The sequence below is a fragment of the Lepidochelys olivacea genome, assembly GCF_965140295.1.
Source record: "Lepidochelys olivacea isolate rLepOli2 genome assembly, chromosome: 1".
Classification (NCBI taxonomy): domain Eukaryota; kingdom Metazoa; phylum Chordata; order Testudines; family Cheloniidae; genus Lepidochelys; species Lepidochelys olivacea.
In genome coordinates this window covers 263,509,518-263,536,494 of record NC_140411.1, presented here as the reverse complement: position 1 = coordinate 263,536,494, position 26,977 = coordinate 263,509,518, and the positions used below count along the sequence as shown (strand labels likewise).

Below are 26,977 nucleotides of genomic sequence, written 5' to 3'. Positions count from 1 at the left end.
CCAGGCGCGCGACCCCGCCGTCGGTACCCGAGGCAGGCGCGCGTGCGGGGGAGGCTGGCGCGCGCCAGCCGGCAGCCCAGGGACGCTGCTGCAGCTGTTGGGACTGGCGTCTGGCTCTGCCCCCCCAGCGCACACCCCTCCGCAGGCGGGACGCGCCAAGCAGCTGCCGCCGCCTTCCCGTGACTCAGCCCCGCGTTCCTCGCTCTCTCTCCTCTGCGCTCAGAGCAACTTTGCTAGGGGACTCGGCTCCTAAATGCTCCTTGGCGGGTTTCCAGCCGCACTTTTGCACCTGGGCAACTCTCTGGGACCGACTTAGGAAACGGGGGCGGGAGAGAGGGCCGGACGCACCCACCCGTCCCCCCCCTCCGCCTCTTGTCCCGGAGAGAGCATCTTCTTCCCTTGCTTGCAAACCCGAAGTGCCCTAGCTCCCATCCCTCCTCCCGGCCCCCGGCACGGGCGAGCCCGCAGGAGGATTTGGCGTGCATCCCTGGCCCAAGTGCACGGGCTGGCCCCCGCCTCCAGTAAGTAACGCAAAGCCTCCTTTGTTACTTTCAAGTGGCTCGAAGGGGGTTTCTCTTCGAGAGGGGGAGGAGTGGGAGGGGAGTGGGAGATTGTGGATGAAACCCGGCAACTTGGGTTGGAGAGACAAACTCTTGGCTGAACTCCAGGGTCTAGTGCTGCTTCTCCGCCTGGAAAGTTGCACCGATTGTCCTAAAGTTGAACCGAGTTAGCAGCTGCTTCCTGCCCTGATACCCCCCCAAAGAAAACTCCTTCTCCAGCCTGCAAATCCATCTGGGAGCAGAGCCCCACGTTGCAGCGGACGGTGTCCGAAGCAGCTAGCCACAAAGGGCGTAGATCGCTGGCAGGTCCTAGCCTGCGCGGCAGGATCAGCATCCGGGGCTAGTCATCAGAGGTTCGCTCCTATGAGTCCATCTGGACTGTGGCAACCTGGAAAGTGGAAGGGTTCCCCCGGCCACCCCCTCCCGCCCTCTCCAGGGAAAGATGTGCTCTCTGTTGTTACCCTTCCCGACTCAAACAGGCTTGAGTCATTGAGGTCGCCAACCTGGCAAAAGATGGATGCCACGCAGTGGGCTTCCCCACAGCTTCTCTGCTTAAACGGAATTTAGCGCTAGTTGCTAGATGGACAGTCCTGGAGAGCAAGTTAGCACAGGCACGGCCAATGCCAGCTACAGCCAGTCAACAGCCATCCTGATGCTGCAGCCTTGGTCTGAAGGTACCAGCTCTGGTGGAGACGCAAAAAATCAACGTAATCTTTAACCAACACTGAATTTTCTTTTAAAAAATGAAGAAAGGGGAAGATAAAGGCAGCCTCTTAAAAGCTGTGTTATCATCTTATGTCACCACTTGCTCTGTCCCGAATTCTAGCTGTCAGTTTTGCTACTTTGCTTAGAGAGTCCTCTTGTTTGTTGCCACATGGCTAGAACACAGGTGGTAGGTGCTAGGAGCTGCTACCGTTGCTGCTGCTGTAGGGGGCTACTGATTTTGGTTTGGTTTATTTTTGTTTTTCAGAAAAGTAGTGGTTGATTTTATTCTAAACTAAAGATATTTAAAATTGGTGTGAATCTGTGGATTGGAACCAGATTTGAAAATTAGAAAATGCTTCAATTAATATGTGTTCTTTGGTGTGGGTTTGGTAGAGGACCTGAACAATTGTTATAACAGCATTGCCAACACCAAGCATTCAAAAAATCATGAGTCAGACCTCTAAAAATACTGAGATAATTGTAAATCTTGGGTTCTTCTTTTTTGCTTTGTGCTTTTTGAGTCTTTTGGGCTCGCTCAGGTCACATTTTCGAGCTTTCCTCCAGAACCACAAGGGCTAGAAATTTAATTAAGAAAAAAGAAAACTGAGGTAATCACTCAAATGCAGGAGCTGTGACTGTAAGAAAAATATCAAATATCAGAAGACTCAGAAATAAAATATTGAGAATTGGCTTCTTTCACCCAAAGAATATAAAATATTTTACCCACTTTACAGACTTCAAATAGCAGGGTCATTTTCGTTGGCACGGAGGTGCATTCACCTCTGGAATTGTAAGTGTAATATAACAGTACACAATGTTGTAGCACTTGAATAATTTGCCAACTGGAAATTCTTCCTATATAAAGGCAGATTGTAATTTTAAATTGGAATTTGCTTAGAACACCAGGGCTGCTGATATCCCTACTCTTGCAAAAAGGTGTCATGACCAACATCTTGTTTCTATTGTTTATATGAAAAATGGCACTTGTAAGCAATACCAGGTTCCTTACTCTGTTGTCACCCTCCTTGCACTTTTATTGTGAATTTCACTATATTTATTTTTTACTTAATCAAATGCTTCCAAGAACTCAAACTTGAGAATCTCAGTTTTCATCTAAAAATAAATAAATAAGCCCCGGTTCAAAGAAAAGCTTGAAAACAGGACCTGGATGCACCCTGAAGGCAAATGAAAAGAATCCAACATTTTATCATTATTTTAAATAAATAAAAATTCATGATTTAAAAGCCAGTCTCATGATTTTTGGAGGGTGTTTGACTTGTGATTTTTGAATTTTTTATGGTTGCCAATTCAGCCCACTACCATTCTGGGATTATTAGTTCATTACCAATTTAAAGGGTACAGCGTAATTTATTCCATTGCCAGCTTCACTCCTTGCAGCACTCTGGAGAATTTAAAGTGAAATCCAATCACATATTGACCATGTCCAACCCTGTTTAGCTCCTGAGATGAGGTGAGATCAAATATAACTACAGTTTTCTGACATTTCCCCTCTAATGCCAGTCCGTCAGAAGAGAGGACGCAGTCCTGTCTACATTACCAAAACAATCATAGCTATAGCCTGGATCCTGCAAACACTTAGCATGCATGCTTTAAGCATGTTCAATCTTTTTGAGGTCAAAGTGACTATACGTATGTTTAAACTTAAGCATGTGTGTTAAATGTTTTGTGGGGCAAACATTAAAGTATAAACTTGGTCTGGGTTGAACTAAGTTCTAATAAGATTTGGCTAGCCATTGTGGATGAAGCCAAACTGTGTTTATAAGCATTTCTGTTTTTGTTGTCTTCATCAATTGGATATTTGGCTTCAGGAATGATTTTTAAGTATGGTTTTGGTCTTCTCCAGATCAATAGGTGCCGATTCATTTTTATGGTGCTCATCACTGTGCTAATGATATGATTAAATAACCTGGCTCATCCATAACTGACCTTAAATATTGTTGATTATGTATGCAAGTCTTTCATTTAATACTCCTGAGGGCATTCTGCACCAAAATATTAAAAATTCTGTGCCTAAAAATTCTGCACACAATATTTTAAAATTTGCAAGTTTTATTTGTCCATAAATAAATGCAGAGCCTCCAGCATGGGAGTGGGGAGCATAGGCCACTGGCTGCACAAAGGTGGGAGATCACCCTGAGTCGTCCCCCCCCAGCCCCGGACACGGACTCAGGAGTGAGGCTGCACCTGACCCTGACACAGCACAAGGCCTGGACCTGCCCCAGAAACACCCTGGGGCCCTGCCCCTCAGAGGCAGGTGCACCAGGTGTGGGGCAGGCAGGCTCAACCAGGCAGGATCCAAGTGTGGGGGGTGAGAGAATTTTGTGTGGGAGAATCTCAGTGCAGGCAGCTCGGTGTGGGGTGTAGGTGTGGGTGGATCTGGATGCACAGGGGCTCATTGGGGGGGTTCCAGGTGCAGGGCAATGGGACTCTGCAGAGGCTTCCAGGTGAAGGTGGTTGGGGCTCAGCTGAGGGGTCTGGGTATGGGGGTGTCAGTGGGGGGGGGTTGGGTGCTGGGGGAGTGGGACTTGATGGGGTTGGGGTCTGGATGCAGCTAATTGGGGGTCAGCGGTGTGGGGGTCTGGATGTGGGGATTCAGGGGGGTGGGGCATCAGAGTGGGGTTTGAGTGCAGGGAGCTCAGTGGGGGGTGGTCTGGGTGCAGGGGTAGGGGTCTGAGTGCAGGGGGGCTCCAGATACAGGGGTTGAAGTTCAGTGGGGTGGGGTTTGGGTGTGGAGGGTTACGCAGTTTCTGGGTGTACGGGATGAGGCTTGGCGGGGGTGTCTGGGTATGGGAGGTCTGGATGCACGGGGGTTGGGTGGATGAGGGAGCAGCTCCCTGTACAGTGACCCCTCACCCCACAGCTGAGGAGCGATGGGGGCAGGAAGCACAGGAGGATGCTGAACTTCCTGGTGGAGGTTTCTGGGGGTGGTTCTGACAAAGCCCCAGCCATTCCTTGCAGGGGAAGAGGAAGTCCCATCCTCTCCTGCCTCCAGCCCAGCTGGGACTAGCAGCTGAGACCAGCTCAGGGTAGTAGCCACTGGCTGGGTTGTCTCCAGCCCCATGGTGATTTACCTCTCCACCGGCTGCTCCAGATGCCTGAAATGATGTATCTATGCTTCTAGGGAGTAGATTGTGAGTGCTCTTGCAGCTTCCCTGTCAGAAAGTCATTTTTCTACTGGGAAGCAATGAAATCTGCGGGGGACATAAATTCTGTGCATATGCAGTAGTGCAGAATTCCCCCGGGAGTAATTTAAGGCTGTACTAAAAGCAATATATAAACTGCAGCCTTCTCCCAAGGCACAGGAGCCTATGTCACAACTATTGAACCTTTGTGTCTTGAAAAGCAGACATGAAAGAACAACCGCGCCTCTCTCCCCACCAAAAAAAAAAGAGTTGATCTTATGAAAGCCTCCAAATGTACATATCTCTGCTTCTTTAACAGAGTTGTCAAACCCATTTTTGGAGAGGGCCAAATTCTATTTCTAAATTATGGATTGGAGCCTACATGTAGGAGTATGTACCATCCTTTATCCACTGTGAATTTCTTGCAGGTGTCAATGGGATATTTGCACAAAGATCTAAGGTAGAATATAGCTTGTAACTGAAATGTTAGTTATCTCATTGATACTGAATGTGGCTGCAATATTACTCACAGAAAATATTCGCACCTTTATGCCACTATTTCTGCCCTATGTTTCTCTCCATTTCCATTTTTCTTTCTGTGTGTGTGTCTGCCTTTCTTCTATCTGCATTTCTTTCCCACCAGTAACTCCCAGTTCCCCCCACTACCAGACACTCCCTATCCTAACTTTTCTCTCACCCATTCCCATCTCATCTTGGTAAGCAATAAAATAGATATTGCAGATATTAAATGTACTCATTAGACTTCAAGATCATCACCTCAGTTGGATTAATTAAGGAGGTCACATTTTATCAACCATTATTTCCGGAGCTTTGCAGACTTAACAAACAGCATTGCATAAGTTACACTTGGTTAGTGTTTGTAAACCATGAGGGCTGGAAATGTATTTTTTTAAATGAAAGCTTAGATTGTGTGGAATCTGAATATGCCATGCGGACCACCTAAATATCAGATGTTCGACACTTCTGGTGTATAAGAAGTTTTTTTATAAATGAATATTTACTTACGAGACCATGCTGAAATTATATATTAATTTGATATATGAATGCATGTGACTAAAGACATAAGCTAAAGCTAGATTATTGGTTCCTACTACCACTCTGCACATGTACATCACTGCTGACCTGCAGTATCCCTACTATTGCTACTACTACTAAGGAGTAAAGGAGAATTGGCAGTGTCTCAAGGAGGCAATATTAAAGGCACTACAGCAAATTATCGCAATGAAAAGGAAAGGCAGGAAGAATAGTGAGAAGCCAATATGGCTCCATCAGGAACTTTTTAATTGCCTGGAAATCAAAAATGTATCCTACAAAAAGTAGAAACATGGACAGATTGCTACGGATGAGTACAAAAGAATAGCAAAAACATGTTGAGACAAAAGCGGAAAGACTAAGGCTGTGTCTACACTACTAAATTATGTCAACCTAACTTACATCAGCGTACACCCACCACAGTTATTTAATCGCATGTGTGTGTGCATGCTTGGCTTCTTGTGTCAGTGGTCTTTGTCCTCACCAGGCATGCTTGTGTCGATTGTATTGTCAGTGTGGGGTATTGTGGGATGGCTCCTGAAAGCCAGTGAGAGTCAATGTAAGCAACGCAGTGTCTACACTGACACTGCATCGACCTAATTACATCTACTATGACTCTACGCCACATGGGAAGATGGTGTTACTAAATCAGTGTAGATAAGTGATTATGTCAAAATTTATGTGAAAGCATATCCACAGCTAGGTTGATGCAAGGCAACCTATGTCTACCTAACTCTGTAGTGTAGACCAGACCTAAGGAACAAAACAAGTTTTACCTAGCAAGGTACATAAAGGACATTCAGAAGAGGTTCTACAAATACATTAGGAGTGAAAGAAAGACAAAGGAAAGGGTAAGGCCAGGTCTACACTATACACTTCAGTATAACTATGTCGCTCAGGGTTATGAAAAATACACATCCCTGAGTAATAGTTATACCGACCTTAACCCAGCCCCCGCCATGTAGACAGCACTGTGTCAGTGTGGGAAGCTACCGCCTTTCACGGAGGTGGATTTATTAATCCAATGGGAGAGCTCTCTCCCGTTGGCTTAAAGTGTCTTCACCAGGAGTGCTACAGCAGCTGCATCGATGCAAGTTTGTAGTATAGACCTGCCCTAAGTCGACTAGTTAGCAGGGAGGAAGAGCTAATAACTCATGACATCAAGAAGACTGAGGTTTTTAATGCTTATTTTGCTTCAGTTTTCACTAAAAAGGTTAATTGTGACCAGATGCTTAGCACAATTAATATTAGCAAGGGGGAAGGAACAAAAGTCAGAATAGGAAAAGAACAGGTTAAAGAATATTTAGATAAGTTAGATGTATTCAAGTCAGCAGGGCCTGATGAAATTCATGCTAGGGTATGACCTCGCTGAAGCAATCTCGGAACCATTAGCAATTATCTTTGAGAATTCATGGAGGACCAGGGAGGTCCCAGAGGAGGGAGAAGGGAAAACAGGGAACTAAGAGGACCCAGGGAATTATAGACCAGTCAGCCTAACTTGGATACCTGGAAATATACTGGAACAAATTATTAACCAATCAACTTGTAAACACCTAGGCCCAGATTTTTAAAGGTATTTAGGCATTGTTGTGCTCAGCATTGCATTGCAATGCCTAACTGATTTAGGAACCTAAATCTCATTTTCAAAAAGGATTTCAAAGGTCAATGAGATTTAAGCCCCCTAAGTGCCTAAGTCCCTTTGAAATGATATTTAGGCTCCTAAATGAGATAGGCGTTGCAGTGCCTAAATGTCTTAAAAAATCTGAGCCTTAGAAAAGAGTAGGGCGATAAATAATAGCCAATAGTCAAGAACAAATCACGCCAAACCAACCTCATTTTCTCCTTTGATGGGGTTACTGGCCTAGTGGATAGGGAGGAAACCGTAGACATGATGTATCTTGATTTTAGTAAGGCTTTTGACACAGTCCCACATGATATTGCCCTAGTTTGCTTATGAGAGTTTGGTCTAGATGAAGTACTATGAGGTGGGTACACAAATGGTTGAAAGACCATACTCAAATAGTATTTATCAGTGGTTCACTGTTGAACTGGGAGGGCATATCTAGTGTGGTCCCACGGGGGTCAATCTTGGGTCTGGTACTTTTCAATGTTTTCATTAATTACTTGGTTAATGGAATGGAAAGTATGCTTATAAAATTTGCAGAGGACACCAAGCACTTTGGAGGACAGATTAGAATTCAAAATGCCTTGACAAATTAGAGCAGCGGTTCTCAGACTTCATTGCACAGCGAGCCCCTTCTGACAACAAAAATTACTACATGACTCCAGGAGGGAGGGCTGAAGCCTGAGCACACCCATGCCCCTCTGCCGCAGGCAGGTGGGGCCAAAGCCAAATCCCAAGGGCTTCAGCCCCGGGTGGGAGGCCTGTATCCTGAGCCTTGCTGCGCAGGGCTGAAGCCCTTGGGCTTCAGCTTTGGCCTCACGCGGTGGAGCTCAGGCTTCAGTCCCAGACCCCAGCAAGACTAAGCCAGCCTTGGTGACCCCATTAAAACAGGGTCCCGACCCATAGTTTGAGAACCGCTGAATTAGAGAATTGGTCTGAAATTAACAAGATGAAATTCAGTAACTATAAGTGGAAGGTACCACACTTAGAAAAAATAAAATACACAACTACAAAATGGGGAATAACTGGATAGGTGATACTACTGCTGCAAAGGCCTGGGGGGTGACAGTGGATCACAAATTGAACACGATCCAACAATGTGATGGAGGTGCAAAAAAGGCTAATATGATTCTGGGGTGTATTAACAGGCGTGTCATATGTAAGATACGGGTCGTAATTGTTCTGCTCTATTCAGCACCAAAGAGGTCACAGGTGGGGTGTGTGTCCAGTTTCGGTCACGACCCTTTAAGAAACTGGGAAGAGTCTAGAGGAGAGCAACAAAAATGATAAAAGGCTGAGAAAGGTTTCCTCCTGACCTGTGAGGAAAGATTAAAAAAATTCAGCATGTTTGGCCTTGAGAAAAGGAGACCCCAGGGGAACCTGATAATAGCCCTTAACGTGGTTGCAGTGTGTTGTCGAGGATGGTGGTCAATTGTTCTTCATGTCCATGAAAGGTAGAATAAGAAGTAATCTGCTTCATTTGCAACAAAAGAGATTTACGTTCGATATTAGGAAAAACTTGCTTAACTATCCTTATTGTTAGAACTGGAACCAAGGGAGGATGCAGAATCCCTGTCATTGGAGGTATTTAAGCACTGATTAGACAAACAGCTGTCAGGGATGGTCTCGGATGGTTTACTTGCCCCTACCTTGGTGTGGTGGCTGGACTAGATTATCTCTCAAGCTCCCTTGCAGCCCTACATTTCTATGATTCTGCCTTATTTTTGATCAGATCCATCTATTAATTCAGTTTGGGGCCTTTCTTAAACCAAAGATGTCTGGCACAACTGGTCCTTGTTTATTATGTATTGTGAATAAGTGTCCAAAAATGACCAAGATGAGACCTTTCAAACTCATTTACAGCCATGACCAAACACAGGATTTGAACCCAAGTCTCCAGAAGAGAAAGTTTTAAGAAGGTATAATCAATAACTACTTTGAATCCTAGGTTATATCCAGTTGTTCTGTATCAGAATCATAATAGTTCAGTTCTTGTAAACTAGCTTAAATGAGCAAAAGGTGTCGATTTTTGTGTGTGTTATTTAATGGCAAAATTTGCTTGCATTTCATTTAATGGCAACATTTGCTGTGTTGTCTTTGGAGAGTGCACAGCTGCCCCTTTAAAGCGTGTTCATTTTCCTTTCCTTTGGTGGAGAGATGAAAAAGTCAGTATGCACTTCACAGGAAATGAAGTATGATACAAATTTGCAGACTGCACATTTCCAAGAACTACTCTCAAGGTATTTCGGTAACGCTCATTTTCTGTGTTCCCCCTTCCTGCCCTCCCCTCAACAGTTCTCTTATGCTCTCTCATACTCATAAACATATGTAACATACTATATAGAGGATCAACTTTCCATGGTTAAAGTTGCAACCAGGTTCCGTTCGCTTTGTATTACCTCCCTGAGAATTTTTGTTAGCAAAATTGGGTTAGATCAAAAATTACCAGGTTTACTCTGAAGGCTTTTCTGCAAACCTGATCTCAAATTTTGATTTGTCCAACACTTTGTGATTCTCTAGCTCAAAAACAGCTTGTTACTACTCTGTCGTACTTTCCACATAATTAAATCATTTTGAAAACTTATGTCCCACCTATAGTTGAAGAAAATAGATTATAATTAAGCAAATTTACTCAAATTATATTTAATTGTAATTGTTGTAGGCCCCTGTTCTTGCAGTTTGAACTGCATAGGGTGGGACGCTTCCATGAGCATGCAGTCTTACTGAAGTCAGTGGGGTTCTACACGGGGGCATGGATCTGCCCTTGAGGAGCCAGTTGCAGGACTGGGGCCATAGTGTATATGTGTGCTCTTACACTTTTGGAGAGAGCAGTAATGGTTCTCCTATTCATCAGTGTAACAGAGATTTTCCCTTATTCTCAAATGGTAGAGGTCTCTGCTTTTGGCCCTAAAGGAACAGTGTTCTAGCTCCAGTTTTAGACTTAGTCACTAATTTAGTAATTGTGTGCATATTTCTCAGCCTTCCAAGGCCCACATACAGGAGACAATGTGTGACCAGGAACCAAAGTGAGGAGGACGCAAATGTATGAACGCAAGAAACTGAAAGTACTGCGGGATTTATCCCTTTAATGTAAATGACTTTCAATAACATCAGCTTCATGATTATTTTTGTTGTAAGCAACTTTTGAAAGTAAGTGATGGGACACCAGATTTGTGTGGAATGTAATGTACAACAGGACTGAAGTAAGTGCTGCCCCTCAAAATGTTGGAGAGGCCTGATTGTGTTTTTGTTTGTAACAACTGATTCACTGGAGAATGGTACATAACTTTCTTTTTACGATAGTATGAAGAAAAGTTGTCTAAGTTATTGATATAGAGCTATTCAGTAGCAACTCCGTAATTGAGATTGAAATAGGGATCCTTTATAAGCCCTGTATTCACTTCCTTAACTTTGCAAAGGAAAAGTATGTTTGTGATCATTATCAGAGTACACTGGAATTCTTACGGGAAGTTTGAATGTTTAAGTGATGGTTGCTTAAAAGTGACACTTAAAAATCACTCACTGTGGAGCCTCTGGTCTGCTCTACTTTAAAATCACTTGATTTTAAAACTTCCAAATAGCTAAATACTATTAAACCAGGGCATAAACTGACCAATAAAATTTTTGTTACCAAAAAAAAGGCACAAAAATTGGCCCTATGGATTGGAATGGTGAGGTGTGCTTTATGAAATCTTCCCAGACTGATGGGTATTTAATAGGGTTTGTGCAGGACAAGCAATGAAGAAATGAGAATGTTGGGGACTGCGCCAAAAAAAAAAGTATGCATGGGGAGAGCAGTTCTTCTGTCAGTTTTAAAAAAAAGAACAGGAGTACTTGTGGCACCTTAGAGACTAACCAATTTATTTGAGCATAAGCTTTCGTGAGCTACAGCTCACTTCATCGGATGCTCACGAAAGCTTATGCTCAAATAAATTGGTTAGTCTCTAAGGTGCCACAAGTCCTCCTTTTCTTTTTGCGGATACAGACTAACACGACTGTTACTCTGAAACCTGTCAGTTTTAAGTTTACCTTTCAGCTTCATTGACTGTCCTCTTCTTGTTGCATTATGAGAGCGTATATAAAGAACTGCCTCATTGATTTTATACCTTCATTGTCTTGATATTTCCTTCATGCCCCTTCTCACCTGTCTCTTCTAAACAGTGCTAGTCTTTTCTGTCCCTCTTCTTCTGGAAGTTTTTCTGTGCCTTTTCATCCCCGGTCTCTGAACTCCCCTCTATCTCTTCTGTATCCTTTTTGATCAGAATTGAACACAGTATTCCAGGTGAGCGGTGAGGGCACATTATTGACTTTCTTAATGTCATTACATCCTCATTTTTATTTTCCATTCCATTTATTATGCATCCTAGCACTTTGGTTTGCTTTTCTGACTGCCTCTGCACATCAAGCAGATGCTTTTTTCATTGAGCTGCCTACAGTGGGGGTGGGCAAACTACGGCCCAGGGGCCACATCTGGCCCGTCAGACATTTTAATCCGGTCCTCAAGCTCCCGCCTGGGAGCAGAGTCAGGGGCTTGCCCCACTCCACAAATGCTGGGGCTCCCGAAAGCAGTGGCATGTCCCCACTCTGGCTCCTATGCGCAGGGGCAGCCAGGGGGCTCCACATGCTGCTCCTACCCCAAGCGCCACCCCTGCAGCTCCCATTGGCCGGGAACCACAGTTAATGGGAGCTGCAGGGGAGGTGCCTGCAGACAGGGCAGCACGCAGAGCCACCCGGCCAGAGCCTGCACCTCTGACCCCCTCCCACACCCTGACCCCCTGCCCCAGCCCTGATCCCCCTCCCGCCCTCCAAACCCCTCGGTCCAAGCCCAGAGCACTCTCCTGCACCCCCAGCCCCATCCCAGAACCTGCATCCCCAGGGGGAGCCCTTCCACTCCCACCCCCGCAGCCCCGCCCCAGCCCAGAGCCTCCTCCCACACCCTGAACTCCTCATTTCTGGCCCCACCTCAGAACCTGGACCCCCAGCTGGAGCCGTCACCCCCTCCCGCACCCCAACCCACAATTTCATGAGCATTCATGGCCCGCCATACAATTTCCATACCCACATGTGGCCCTCGGGCCAAAAAGTTTGCCCACCCCTGGTCTACAGTGTTGTCCAGATCTATCCTGAGTTAGTACAATTAATTTAGAATCCTGTAAGTTGTATGAGTAGTTCAGATTTTTCCTACAAACATGCATTACCTTGCATTTATCAACACTGAATTTAATCTGACCTTGTGTCGCCAATTTACCTAGCTTTGATTGTTCCTTCTGAAGTTCCTCTCTTCTGTGGTTTTAACTAACCTAAATAATGTTGTCATCTGTACTGTTTGCCACCCCACTGTTCACCTGCTTTTCCAGATAATTAATAAATATATTAAACGGTATGAAACCTTGTGGCATGAGGCTAACTGCTGTTAACCTTTTCCCATATTGCAAACTGACCACTTATTCCTACTCTTTGTTTTCTGTCTTTGCCTGTCTGTAATCGGTGATGATATACTTTAACGCTCACCCCATGACTGCTTTATTTTCAGAAGTAGCCTCTGGTGAGCGACTTTAACCAAAACTTTTTAAAAGTTAAAATAAATTATGTCAACTGGTTCTCCTTTATCCACTATCTTGTTGACATAGAATTGCAATAGATTTCTCAATAAATTTATCTGCTACTGAAATGAGGCTTACTCTTCTGTAGTAGTGCCTTTTAAAAAAGATAATATTTGCTATCTTCCGATCCTTTGATAGAGTAGCTGATTTTACTGAGATTGCCTGTTTTTGTTTGCAGCTGGTTCCTCCGCTAGTTCCTTCAGCATCCTTGGGTGTAGACCATCTGGTCCTCATGACTTGTTTTAATTTTAATCAGTTTGTCTCAGCATCTCCTCCCTTGATACCTTAATGTCTGATAGTGCCTAACCGTAATAACTGGAAAAGAATAGATCTGGGGGAGGGATCTCTTTTACATCCTTGATAGTGAAGACTGATGCATTTAGCTTTTCAGCAATGTCCTTATTCTCTTTAATTGTGCCTTTTACTTACTAGGAGTCTAGTAGACCTGATTATTTTCTCACAAGTTTCCTGCTTCTGATCTACGGAAAACACTTTTGTTTTTATATATCTCTTTGCTATTTGCTGACCCAATCTCATCGTAGCTACCCTAATCTCAGTGTACATATTGCCTTCTGTAGTTTATTGGCTTCACTAGGGTTAGATGCCATCTTCTTAACGATTACTTAGATTGTGAGCACACTGGGGTAGGAGCCATCTTTTTGTTGCATGTTTAGTACATTGCCTAGCATTGTGGGGTCCTGATCAGTGACGGGGGCTTTTTGGTGCTACCACAATACAAATAATACCTGTTTGGCTTGAGTGGCCTCTTGAACCTTGCTTTTTAGCCATTTTGGTTCCCTTCTTGCTTCCTTGTTTGTTTAGGGGGTTGTATACTTTTGTGACTGTATTAGGGTTGCTTACAGGGTGGATAAAAATCCATTTTTTTTATTTAAATCAGATTTTTTTGACAAAATGCTTTTTGAGGAAAAAACCCATCTAAAGATAGTTTTAATTAAGATACGTTATAGCTCAAAAGATATCTCATCATGGAATAGGGATTATAAATTCTAATTCTATTGTATGAGACAATATAGTCATGTAATGTTTGAGAAAAGTTTTGTAAATGAGTTCCAATAGTTCATGAATTAGGGACCCAGTTTTATGGGGTTCCAGGGGCTTCTGTATAGGTTATTTAGGTTAATCTTTCTATCTACCCAATGGGACTCAGTGTTCAGTCTAGAAGGATACCATCAGAGATGCTTAGTTTTGCAGTACTCAAACTGTGGATTTGTGTCTCCAGAGGTAACATGCTTGTTAACAGCAAAAAATATTTTAAATAAATAAATAATATATAGAGGTGAGAAATAACAGACCTCAACTCTATTGTCCCTCTGCAAATTTGTGTACACAGAGTCAATCCTTTACCTCTCTCGAAAAGTGCAAATTTCAAAAAGTTCAATGAATAGAAGATTGTTGGGGGCAGAATAGCTCTGGATAAGGAGAAGAAGTCTGGAGATAAATGTGAGAAGCGAGGGACATATGCTTGTTTTGTTAAAATATTATATGTTTGCTGTTGAAGAAAAAAAATCCAGAATACTTAACTTTGTTGTTTTAGTTAAATAAAACAATTTAAATGTCTGTCTGGTGGTAATCTCTTCCTAATACAGCAAGGCAAGAAACCCCTCCAAATATTAATGAATGACCTGTTGAATTGGAGATAGTTTACCTCCCAATGACTTCGTAACTATCTGCTTCAATTACCTTTGGTAAATGAAATAACCAAACAATCATTCATTTTCTGATATAGCTATAAAACTAATCTGAAAAGTTTTCAAAATAAATCACTATTTAAAAACGTATAGTGTGTACCTTCTAAAAATGAAACCTACATCTATCTCTGAGTTGCGAAGAATATGTATTAAGGTTATAACAACCAACAAGAATGGTTTTATGTAGAAAACCATGATTAAATTGAGTCTTCCTGACTAGTGATTTAAATCATGATTTATATCAATTTGATTTAAATCAAATCCACCCTGGTTGCTTAAGTAACCTCTATGGTGACTTTGACTTTCAGGGCTTTTTTTTCAGCTTCCTTTTCATGGAGAGGGCAGGTGGACAGGAATTCCCCTTTCTAACGCTTAGTGTGTCAATGCAATTTTTTTATATGCTCCCTCCTTTGAGGATATTGAACTTAATTATATTGTGATCCCTAATACTTAGGGGCCTAACTATTGTTTCTTCTTCAATCCACTCCTGTGGGTTACTTAGGACTAAGTTAAGGATATCCTCTCTTCCTGTGTGCTTGTAGGACTAACTGTTCCAAGAAGCGACTATTTAAATGTCAAGAAATTTTCTCTTAACCTTTCCCATTGTAACACTTGACCAGTTTTGCACCTGGGTAGTTGAAACTGTGTGTTATGACTAGTTACCTCTTAGATCTCCCTCAGCACCATTCACTCAATATCCTTTTTCTGATCAGTGGGCCAGTCGTCTCACCACGCTGAAACCACTAACAGCCTGTTACTTCTCCAGAAGTTATTTCTGTGGTCTCAAGCTGGCACAGCAGCAACTGAGCCCCCAGTGAGATGGGGACGGTGCCTGCATGGGGTTGGAGTAAAGAGGATTGAGCTGCGTCAGGGAAAAGAGAAGGAGAAGGGGTTGAGGAGAGTCTGGCAGTCAGAGGGCAGGTGAATGGACGTAAGTGATGTTATTCATAAAAGTACTGCACTGGGGATAGGGGTGAGACCAAGGGAAAATGCACTGCTGCACATGCCTTGGTCTGAGTGTGTTGTCTGTTAGTGTTCTATTCGGATCTGTGGTGGTTACATTATGACAGACAGACAGACACACACACACAATTGGCAACCCTTCCAGATTTATAAAGTGGTTTGGGGCCCTGCTATGAGAGGTCTACTGGAAACTCTGTACCAGGAGGGAGCCAACTTCTCCCCAAAATGTTAGTTAATTCTGTGCCGTCCCACCCCACATCTATCCATCCTCCACCCCGTCCCACATCTGCCCCTTACCCCTCAATGCACCTCTGCTTCTCCTGCATCTCCAGTGGCTCTTCACCCCCTCTACCAGGCCTCGGGGGGAGCTACAATGGAGTCCCCTCTCACCTTCCCCAGGACTGGGGCACGGGGCAGCTCCAGAGCTTATTCTTCCCCCCTCCACCTTCCCAGGCCTGATGTTGCAGAGAGAGATGGGAAGAGGAGGAAGAAGCTGATGTTTTTCAGTGGAGAGAGGGGGAGCTAAGCCACCCTGAGCTTCTAGGTTGTTTCTGCTTCCTCCTCCTCCCTCCACTCCTGCAGGAACGGGTGTCAGCTGCTCCTCCCCCCACCCTCCATCCTCCACCAAAAACTTCCCTGTGCTCCCAAGTGAAGGGGGAAGAGCTATTTTCTTCCTGCTGCAGCTCTGTCAGCTGCTCTTCCCCAGGGGGTGGGGAAGACAGCCAGTCAGAGCAGTTTTCGTCCAGGCAGCGCTGAAATTTGTGTGAAGGTTGGAGCTTCTTGCATCACAAGATAAAATCGCGATTTTGGCAACACTGCAGCTGGCCAACTACCAGAAAAGGCAGGCTTGTTAGCCAGAAAGGCAAGCAACAATTCAGTTTTTTAGTCAGACTCGAGTAGGCTAAGTAGCAGCTGTTAAAGTCTCCTAAACTTAGCATCAGCCAATATGGCTGCTGCAAAACAGTTTTGATTTTTTAAGAGGGAGAAAAATAATTCCAAGCTGTAGGCCAGAGTTAAGTAGTCCAAAGGAAATTATTTTTGCCAGAAAGGCAAGTGATAATTAAATTAGACAACTAAACCAGAGCAGGTTTGTAGTAACTAAACTGGAACTGGTTACTTACAGCTCTTGCAAAACATGTTTTGGCTTTTAGGAGAGCGATGGCCTCTCTGGTATTTTGCAGTTGCAGGGTTGTAATGAACCCGGCTGTAGCTGCTAGAGCAAAGCAGCTTAATGAAAAGCTTTCTGATAAGAGTAATCCTTTTGCAAGGTCTGTAGAATTGATTCCTTCCCTGTACATGATCGTTCTGCTGCTGATATATAATGCATGGAAGCAGGAAATGTCACTCTCTCTACATGTGGCTTCTGTTACTAGATTGCAATATAAGGAGAGCTATACATTTGCTTCCTTGCTAAACACTAGTTGTACAGTTAGTAGATGCAATTTCAGTTTTGAGTTTTTCAAATGCCCCGTAACTTGCCAATCATAATGGCCTTAACCAACAAACAATAAATAAATGGCCTCATTCTTGAATCAACCTATGTTTATAACCACAGAGTGAACAACAGAGAAAGGGCAGGCCTAAGACTTTGCAACTGTCTTAAAGAAATGAATGGCAGTTAACACTGTTAGCATAACAGTAACACCACCTTTAGCTACGTGCAAACCTCTCTGTGTACTATGCAGCCTAGGTTTGTTTGTGTCCATCCGCTCTCCATCAACCTTGGTTGGGTCTCAGTTGTGTTAGTGCTGGTGTGGACAAAGGAGATACTACAGTATTGTGGTAACAGCTTAAATAAGGTTAGCATTATGTATAAGTATAAGGAGGGGCATAGCGAGCAGATCGAGGGACGTGATCTTTCCCCTCTATTCGACATTGGTGAGGCCTCATCTGGAGTACTGTGTCCAGTTTTGGGCCCCACACTACAAGAAGGATGTGGATAAATTGGAGAGAGTCCAGCGAAGGGCAACAAAAATGATTAGGGGTCTGGAACATATGACTTATGAGGAGAGGCTGAGGGGACTGGGATTGTTTAGTCTGCAGAAGAGAAGAATGAGGGGGGATTTGATAGCTGCTTTCAACTACCTGAGAGGTGGTTCCAGAGAGGATGGTTCTAGACTATTCTCAGTGGTAGAAGAGGACAGGACAAGGAGTAATGGTCTCAAGTTGCAGTGGGGGAGGTTTAGGTTGGATATTAGGAAAAACTTTTTCACTAGGAGGGTGGTGAAACACTGGAATGCGTTACCTAGGGAGGTGGTAGAATTTCCTTCCTTTGAAGTTTTTAAGGTCAGGCTTGACAAAGCCCTGGCTGGGATGATTTAATTGGGGATTGGTCCTGCTTTGAGCAGGGGGTTGGACTAGATGACCTCCTGAGGTCCCTTCCAACCCTGATATTCTATGATTCTATGATTAATGTGGATGGAGCGTGTGGTAACCATTAAAGTATACAGCCCTTCACTTGGCTCATTCCAGATTGGACTCCCTTCCAGCTTCACTCTTGGGCTCTCTATTGGAACGCTCCTCACCCTCTCGCTGCCACCATCTTGCATGACTCATGATACACCTTTATGGGATCCAATTATAACCCTTGCTGCTGATACAAAAATGCAAGCTCAGCATTCTGACTGGACTTCAGATTGCATGAAATACTTTGTAATGGATTGCCATGCTCCAGGGGACTTCTGGGATACCTCCTGGGCAGCAGAGAATTTCCCCAGTGGGTTGTGGGAGTGTGATCCCCTCCTCCCATAAATATATTGAGGCCTTTCAGAATTGCCCAGAGTTCAGCCTGGAGCTGCTCTGGGAACTCCAGAATAGATACCCAGAAAGCACTGCAGCTACACTGATTGTGTAGCACTAGTGCGGACATGAAGCAGAACTACAAATCAGCTAAATACACCTCTTTTGTATGGGTGCACTTCATGGCGTGGACTATAAACATTGCAAAGCAGTCCAGTTAAATAGAAACAATGAAACTCCATAGTGTAGACAAGGTCTTAGGGAAGTGCCTCAGAAATATGTATAGAAAGCTAGGTTTATTTTTCTGCCTGTTGATGAATCCACTAACGGGTCTGTAGCTGAGCAAGTCATTGTACATTGTATTTTTGGGACGTGTGCTCTCTTTGCTGACATAGCAGCCTTGGTAACCGGGCCAGCAGAAGGAATAAAAGACAGCTCTAGAGGTTGTGGGAATCAAGGCAGAAGAGCTCAAATCAAAATCGATTTGAGCTGCATTCAGATGGTTCAGTAGTGAATAAGGGCTGTTCAAATGGCATACAGAACAAATTTAGACAAGATGCTTCTCATGTTAGGCACTGTATCAGTCACCACTTCGAGCTTGTTGTGGGAAGCATAATCTTTGAGATCCTGAACAATTTTTAAAATTAGTTTGAAGACACTTTCGGTTTTCACTATTTAAATTCCAAAAGACAATGACCATCTCAAAGCTCTTCCTGATGCCTCTGAGGCGACTGAGAGCTATTTTGGAGGTATTCACCATGTACACTGGGTTGCTAGTCAGGCCAGAGCATTGTAGGCACTGATAATCAAGATATCATTTGACTGTCGCCAAGTGACATACCCTGGGTACAATCCAGACTAATGAGTAGTTGTGTCACCCCTGCCCTCTAACCTGGGGTGCCCTTTACAATGCTTTGCTGCTGTAGCCTCCAGTTTGGACTGCTCACAAACACTCTCCAGAATGCAAGTCACTCCCAGCTATGTCTGTGTGTGCTGCAACCAGCCAACCACATCTGGGCTCTTGCCAGCCTTGGTTATGCAGGGTGACCCCAACCCACCACAGGTTCTAGAGTTTCTCCCAGAAATGTATGTCCTGTACTGTCTAAAAAAGCTAATGTCGTCTTGGGATGCATCAGGAGAGGTATTTCCAGTAGGGATAAGGAGGTTTTAGTACCGTTATATAAGGCACTGGTGAGACCTCACCTGGAATACTGTGTGCAGTTCTGGTCTCCCATGTTTAAGAAGGATGAATTCAAACTGGAACAGGTACAGAGAAGGGCTACTAGGATGATCCGAGGAATGGAAAACTTGTCTTATGAAAGGAGACTCAGGGAGCTTGGCTTGTTTAGCCTAACTAAAAGAAGGTTGAGGGGAGATATGATTGCTCTCTATAAATATATCAGAGGGATAAATACCAGAGAGGGAGAGGAATTATTTAAACTCAGTACCAATGTGGACACAAGAACAAATGGATATAAACTGGCCACTAGGAAATTTAGATTAGAAATTAGACGAAGGTTTCTAACCATCAGAGGAGTGAAGTTTTGGAATAGCCTTCCGAGGGAAGTAGTGGGGGCAAAAGATCTATCTTGCTTTAAGATTAAACTCGATAAGTTTATGGAGGAGATGGTATGATGGGATAACATGGTTTTGGTAATTAAATATTCATGGTAAATAGGCCCAATGGCCTGTGATGGGTTTTTAGATGGGGTAAGATCCAAGTTACCGGGAAAGAATTTTCTGTAGTATCTGGCTGATGAATCTTGCCCATATGCTCAGGGTTTAGCTGATCGCCATATTTGGGGTCGGGAAGGAATTTTCCTCCAGGGCAGATTGGAAGGCCCTGGAGGTTTTTCGCCTTCCTCTGTAGCATGGGGCACGGGTCACTTGCTGGAGGATTCTCTGCTCCTTGAGGTCTTCAAACTACAATTTGAGGACTTCAATAGCACAGATATAGGTGTGAGGTCTTTGTTAGGAGTGGTGGGTGAAATTCTGTGGCCTGCATTGTGCAGGAGGTCAGACTAGATGATCATAATGGTCCCTTCTGGCCTAAATATCTATGAATCTATGAATAAAAATTATATAAAGTCAAGTATCAGCGGGGTAGCCATGTTAGTCTGGATCTGTAAAAGCGGCAAAGAGTCTAGAAGGTGCCACAGGACTAACAGACATATTGGAGCATAAGCTTTCATGGGTGAATACCCACTTCGTCGGATTTCCGACCAAGTGCATATTCGCCCACGAAGGCTTATCTGACCAAGTGCGTATTCACCCATGAAGGCTTATCCGATGAAGTGGGTATTCACCCACGAAGGCTTATGCTCCAATACGTCTGTTAGTCTATAAGGTGCCACAGGACTCTTTGCCGGTATATAAAGTCAGTTATTCCTTTAATAGAAATAATATGCACACAGCTTGCCACCTCAAATGGAGTTTCCCAGACACTTCAGTTCAAACACACTGAATTAGATAAAACAATATAACAAGTTAATTAACTACAGAGAGATTTTAAGTGAGTACAAGAAATGGGGCATAAAAGTCAGAAATGGTTGCAAGAAAAATAAAGATAAAATGTCACCGGTGCCTAACGTAACAAACTCTGTCAAATTCAAAGCAAGGATTTCTCACCACATGCTTTCAGTAGTCTTAGTGACCAAACTTAAGTATGGACCCCTTCTCCAGTTGAATTGCTGCTTCCTTTGTCCCTTCTGGTACAGTGAATCGATTGGGCAGAGAGAGGAGGTGGGTCCATTGGGGTATCTGCCCCTTCTTTTTACATCCTGTCCCCCCTTTGAGAAGCATTTCCAGCTGGGAGCAAGGTGACAGGCAGTCTGTGTGGAAGGGAACTCCATGCTGTTTCTTTGCCAAGATGTAGATATTTTTGCCTCTGCACCCCTTTTCCCTGCCAAAGAATGGCCACTTCCCAGGTAATGGTCCATCAGCCTTGTTCACACCTGGCTGAGGCATCAGCTTGTCCTTCACCTCTGAGGAACTGGTTTGGCCATTCCCAAGACTTCTCTGGAAAACATACTTTTAGGCTATGTCTACACCAGAGACCTTACAGCAGCACAGCTGTACCAAGGCAGCCGCAACGCTGTAAGATCTCCTGTCAAGCCGCTCTATGCCGACGGGAGAGAGCTCTCCTGTTGTCAACATAATTAAATCACCCCCATCAAGCGGCGGTAGCTATGTCGTCAGGAGAGCGTCTCCCACCAACATAGCGCTGTCTGCAGCGGCGCTTCTGTCAGTGCAGCTTGTGTCGCTGCGGGGGGGGGGGGAGGTTTCACACCCCTGAGTGACATAAGTTATACTGACAAAAGTACTAGTGTAGTCATAGTCTTAGTAATGATCTCAGCTTACGTTTGTAACTTCACATGTAACGCTGCTACGTGCATTTTGCCACGATGTTATTTATCAGCAGATTGGGTTTTTAAGTGATCTCTCACAAGGTATACTTTGTACAAAGATGATTACAGTCATGTGTAAGGTGTGGACATGGGTACATTCCGTCACACATCATTTGAAATGTACTGCAGAGCATGAGTCTGGACTGATATAGATCAAGATGGGCAAACTTGGGACCCGCTGTATTTCGCTGATGGACTTGCTCACCAGTTTGACTGATGTCTCTTACTTTTCAAGGTGAGAAGCTATTCTTACTTGAGGCTTTGCAAAAGTTAGGAAGTGCTGTGCTGGAACTCTTGGAAATGGATAGTCCTGGGCCTTATGTCCAAAAGCTTATCCTGATGGATGGCAAATTGAAAGAGGTAAGCATTTTGGGGAGTTTGGATGTAAAGGTGCAGAAAAATCAGATCTATATGCGTGAAGCTGCAATTTTCTTTGCTTTACAACCTGTACCCTTGAGGTCACATGTCGTAGCTGAGCTGACTTTGCTAAACTGCTATTTGGAGGTCTTGATTTGGCCAAAGGGAACGCAATTGAAAGAAGTGAGGTTCTGGCCTTGCCTCCTCAACTCAATGCTGTAGCTACATCCTGGGAAGCAAACAGTGGTAGTAATACATTTCTATAGTACCTTTGATTTCAAAGCACTTTACAGACTGGGTATATCCATTTAAGTGTGTGTGTGTGTGTGTTTACTTTGTCTCCTCTGTGGTGGTGAGTTCTTATAATGCAATTTTGACTATATTATTTGCTTTTTGCCCATTGATCAATCTCCTCTGGGATTTATGCTGACATTCCAAATCTCCAAAGCAGCTTCCAACAGCTGACTTTATTTAATAAATAAATAAAAATCAACCTGCCAGTGGCTGACTTCTTATCCTCCCTCTCCCCCACCAATAAAAGTGGAATTTCGTTCCCAAAATGACACACAGCTGAGGTGCAGGATAGATAATCAGTCCTGTACCAGTGATGGGTTAAAGATTCTGGATTTCACACGCTTTCAGGACTAAAAAGTGAATCTTTCTCCCACTGTAAAAGTTTCCCAATGAGAGATCAGATGGTAAAGTCACAGTTCTATATCTAGAAAAGTTCCCTTTGTTACTGCCACGGGTGGTGGTGCTGTGTCATTGTTAACCACAGTGAGAAACATTAGTGGGAAAAAGGCTAGCGAAGATGGGGCCTTAGTGGGCCAGTGTCCACATCCCCAAAACCACCACGACAACTGGCCGTAGTCCTTTGTTGGTAGATTCAGCAGAAGGACAATGGACGATGGAGACTGAACTCCTGTACCCTCCTCCAAAGCCCACTCTTAGGTAAGGAGTAAGACCTGTTAGCAGGGCCATGTGAAACAAGCTTGGCTCCTGCTGCCTGTGTTATACCTTTTCCCCCTGCTGGAGGACTTCAGGCTACATAGCAGTCAATCTGGTACAAGTACCAAACTAAATAAATTAAAGGAGGGTTCAAAATAATCAGCAAATTGAGTGATGTGATTAGCTGAGCTTTAGAACAGTGACTACTGTAGCAGGCTTCACGGGGGTTATGTTGGGGTTTGGCTTGCCTGACCAGTCTGAGGGAATGGAAAATCCCTGTCTTTTGACTGAAGGAACATGGACATTGGTTTTTGTTGCTGTAGTACTGTGGTATGCCTGAGATAAGCTATGAAGTTTCCCAAGGTGAAGTAAGAGGAAACTGAAGCATGTCTCTTCCCCAGTGCATAGGCTGCTTGGGGGCAATTCAGTCTGCTCGCATGCTTGCCTTCTCCCTCTCATTTTCTGTCAGAAAAAGAGAGAGTGACTGGGTTAATGGAGCACGTCAGAGGATTGAGGGCAAGGTTTTGGCGGTGAGTTACTGACTCGTATGCCTGGGGAAGTGGTATGTAACAGCTCAGACTTCTCATACAGAACAAGCCTCTGGCTCAGGCTGTGGTTTTTATGTTTGTATATGTGTATGTGTGTGTATATATATATATACAAACACACACACACACAGTATATATATATATATATTTTATAATTGTAATAACTTAGATGGATTGATGTCTGCAGCAGCGGGCGGGTGCAGGAATCAACACTGCTAAATATAGGGAACCTGATAGGAACACAGAAACAGAAAGAGACCATGACAGTGAGAAAGAGAAGTATTCTTATTCCAGTGGCAGAAGGAGTAACAAGCAGACAATTAAAAATAGATTATCAGGATATAACTTGTTAGGGCAGAAGCATATGATCTGGAATTATTCAACAGGATTCATGGAGCACAGGGGAGAAACACCCCAGAGGCTGTGATACAGGAGACTCTCAATGGTAAGGGGCTGGGGTTGGGGAGAGGATCACTAATTGGACTCCAACCGTACCTAGCCGTATAAATGGGATTAAAATCTAACTCATGGTGATTCTGACCCACATGCTCAGGGTTAAAAAGATCATCAAATATGGGAGGTAGGTTAAATTCCTGCCTACACAGGGCATATTTTTGGGGACTGGGGCAGAGAGCTTCACCTTCTTCTGTTGTATTGAGCAGGGCTATTCTATAATTCAGTCACTGATTACAGGGGCTTGTGGGTATTGGTGGGAATCAGTCCTTCCCGGCTCCTGTTTCTTCATAGCCATATTGGTCCTCGAAGAAGAAAGTGGAGGCAGATATGAAAAATCCTTTGATCAGCCATTAAATGATAATGAACAAGATTATTTCCTGGCAAGGAAAGATCCCATCTTCAGACCTACGGTTATTCTCTAACTTGTGGGAATGTGTTGGGAAATTCCCAGCAGTGTGCTTTATTAGATTAAGATAGTCTGCCAAGGGATGTGGTGAAAGCCCCTTTGCTGGAGTCATTTAAGACTAGAGTAAGCAGATTGTTATAAGGAATAATCCTGCATTGGCTGAGGTGAGAGCCAGGGTGGAGAGAGTATGAGTTACTGAACAATTTTTTTATCACTGATTTCTGCAGCTGTATAAATTCTGTGTACCTTTTCCTCCCATTAATGTCCTTGCTCCCCAGTTTTCTTTGTATGAAACTTTATCCAATTAGAAAGACACTAAAACTCCTATCTGCCTGCCTCACTTTCATTCTCTTCTCCAGGCTGGATGCAAAGAAGAAAGTGTATTAAAGATAACATCTTTCTGGGATCCATGGGCCCTTTGAGAGATGATCAGAGGGAGGCCGGATGATCTACTGAACGCACACAAGAACCTTTCTGTTCCACAAAGTCAGCATCGGAGCACTCCCCACCCTCCAGCTCCATCCAGGTTACCCACTCATTACCGGGCCTTCCGCAGCTGTGAGTGGGAGGTAGTGGAGCGATCGCTCAATATCCTGCAGGCCAGTGGCTTCTACTGGGGTCCCTTACCTGTGAGTGAAGCACACGCCAAGCTACAGCAGGAGCCGGTAGGGACCTATCTGGTGCGGGACAGCTCACAGGGGAACTGCCTCTTCAGTGTGAGTGTTCGGATGCCAGAAGGCCCAGTCAGCCTCCGGATCTCCTTCCGGGAGGGCTACTTCTGGCTGAAGGACTGGTTCTCGGACTGTGTAGTTAAGCTGCTGGAGATGGTGGTGGCAGGAACCCAGGCCAACCCCCTCTACTGTGATGAAATGGGGGAAACCCCCTTGGTGTTCTCCAAACCCCTCTGCAGGAACCACAGGGTTGTGCCCAAGTTGTAGGAACTTTGCTGTCAAAGCCTGGGAGCTTACAATGAGAAAAGGGAGGAAGGTCAGAGATTGGAAGAGGTACATGGGAGGGGCAGTTACTTTTCAGTGTGGAAAGGAACAAGGCATAATATCACCTGGAATGCACTGCCTATGCAGAGAGGGAGACAGCTGCATACATGTGGCAGGCAAAACTGAGCGTGTGTGACACACTAACTGAATGTGCCACTGCTGTTGGATTATACTGGGGTACGGGTGTGGGGGGGTAGCTTAAACCTGCTGACTATGGGAGCCATGTCCTCCTGAGGTAAAGGTGTGTAGCTTTTCCCTGTGGCAGAGTAGAACTGCCACAATCCAGCACTTTTTATTCCAGTTGTGATGCATAAGCTTCAGAAACACAGGCATTGCCTGTCCTCCCAGCACACCCGTCTTCTCCCTGTATTCCAAAGTGCCTAAGCTATTTCTTGCGGAAAAATCTCTCCTCGTGGAAAGGTCCAGTTGAATTTCAAAGACTTTGACAAGCTCCGATTCAATGTCATCAGGAATTGTACACTGATCTCTGATACCAAAGCAACTTGTGTGTGTGTGTGTGTTGAGAGAGAGAGAGAAAGATTTCACAACCAGCAGCCTTCACTTCCCTGCACCATGGAAATACATAACATGCTACTGCAGAAATACAAGAAATGACTGTCTAATATTTGCACTGGAGGAAACAGTTGTAGGCATGTGTAATAATACAGTCCCACCAGCTTCTGCATCACTTGTATTGGAAGCTGGACTGCATAGCAGCTGGGCTATACTCTAGTGGGATGATAATATATTTCAGCCAACTAAGTCTTGGTTTGGAGAGTCCATTCTGCTATTGATTGTATGAGCAGATGTGTCTAAAGCACCATAACGTGCGGTCATCTGGCAGTATGCTGCTGCCCCCTGCAGATCATCATTAAAGGAATACTCTAAAAAGTTAGGCTTTTGTCTAAAAGGGATGGAGGAATGGTTTATAAAACTTACTACTAATAAAAATGTTTTCAAAATGTCTTTGAAAGGAGCTTTCAAAAATGTAATAATTCTCCTGCAGTGCTGGAAAACCAAACAAACTAGCATTGGGCCAGTACATAAAAATCAAAGGTTCACTGGCCATGCTGAGTGAAGTGAAAAACAAAACAAGGATTAGTTAGGAACAGTAAATTTCATTTCTGGTTTTTTTTAGTGTGTTAATCTAAAATATAGGTACCACAAAGAGGACAGTGTCTCAATATATAAGGTCTAGATTTCAAATATTGTATTTGTATTGCATTGAATAGTACGCTAGGTGCCTCAAAGAACAGCTAGTTATACAAGGCCCGGACGCAAAGAATACACATTATAAATGTCACAGCTGGTGAGGGTGAGAATGGACATGGGGATTAGACAGAATTATGAAAATAAGGTCTGATAAAGATTGGGTTCATCTGAGTGACATCAGCATTTAAGCGGTGTCCCTAAAAATGTACCTATGAAAACAGATGTTTCTGTGCACAGATGGCATTGTGAGTGTGTAACTTCAACATGTGGATTTCTGTGTAACTTCAGAGCAAATGTTTGAAAATTTGGTCCATAACTTGTATTGGAACAGTTTCCTTTTAAAAGAGAAACCAACTTAAATTGCCTCAGTAGCAGATACAAAGTTAAATAACCAAGTCTGTGTTGACAAGTAGACTGTATGTTCTTGGTACCTTTTGAGGTACATCTCTTCTCTTTTTAATGTCTCAGAGGCAAGGTGTTCCTCTGATTAATAGCTTACTTTTTTTTTTTCAGCACTAGCTCGAAATGGCAAGAGTCCTAGGCTGCTGC

The 26,977-nt window shown here is 44.0% G+C and overlaps 1 protein-coding gene across 1 annotated transcript; it reads left to right on the top strand.

Moving 5' to 3' along the window:
- LOC311510460 (suppressor of cytokine signaling 1-like) lies at nt 1-26,182 on the top strand. Its single transcript, XM_084610123.1, has 3 exons — nt 1-521; nt 21,742-21,866; nt 24,581-26,182. The coding sequence occupies exon 3, from the start codon at nt 24,647-24,649 to the stop codon at nt 25,157-25,159; it is 513 nt and encodes a 170-aa protein (XP_084466249.1). The 5' UTR covers nt 1-521; nt 21,742-21,866; nt 24,581-24,646; the 3' UTR covers nt 25,160-26,182.
- Nucleotides 26,183-26,977: the final 795 nt, after the last annotated feature.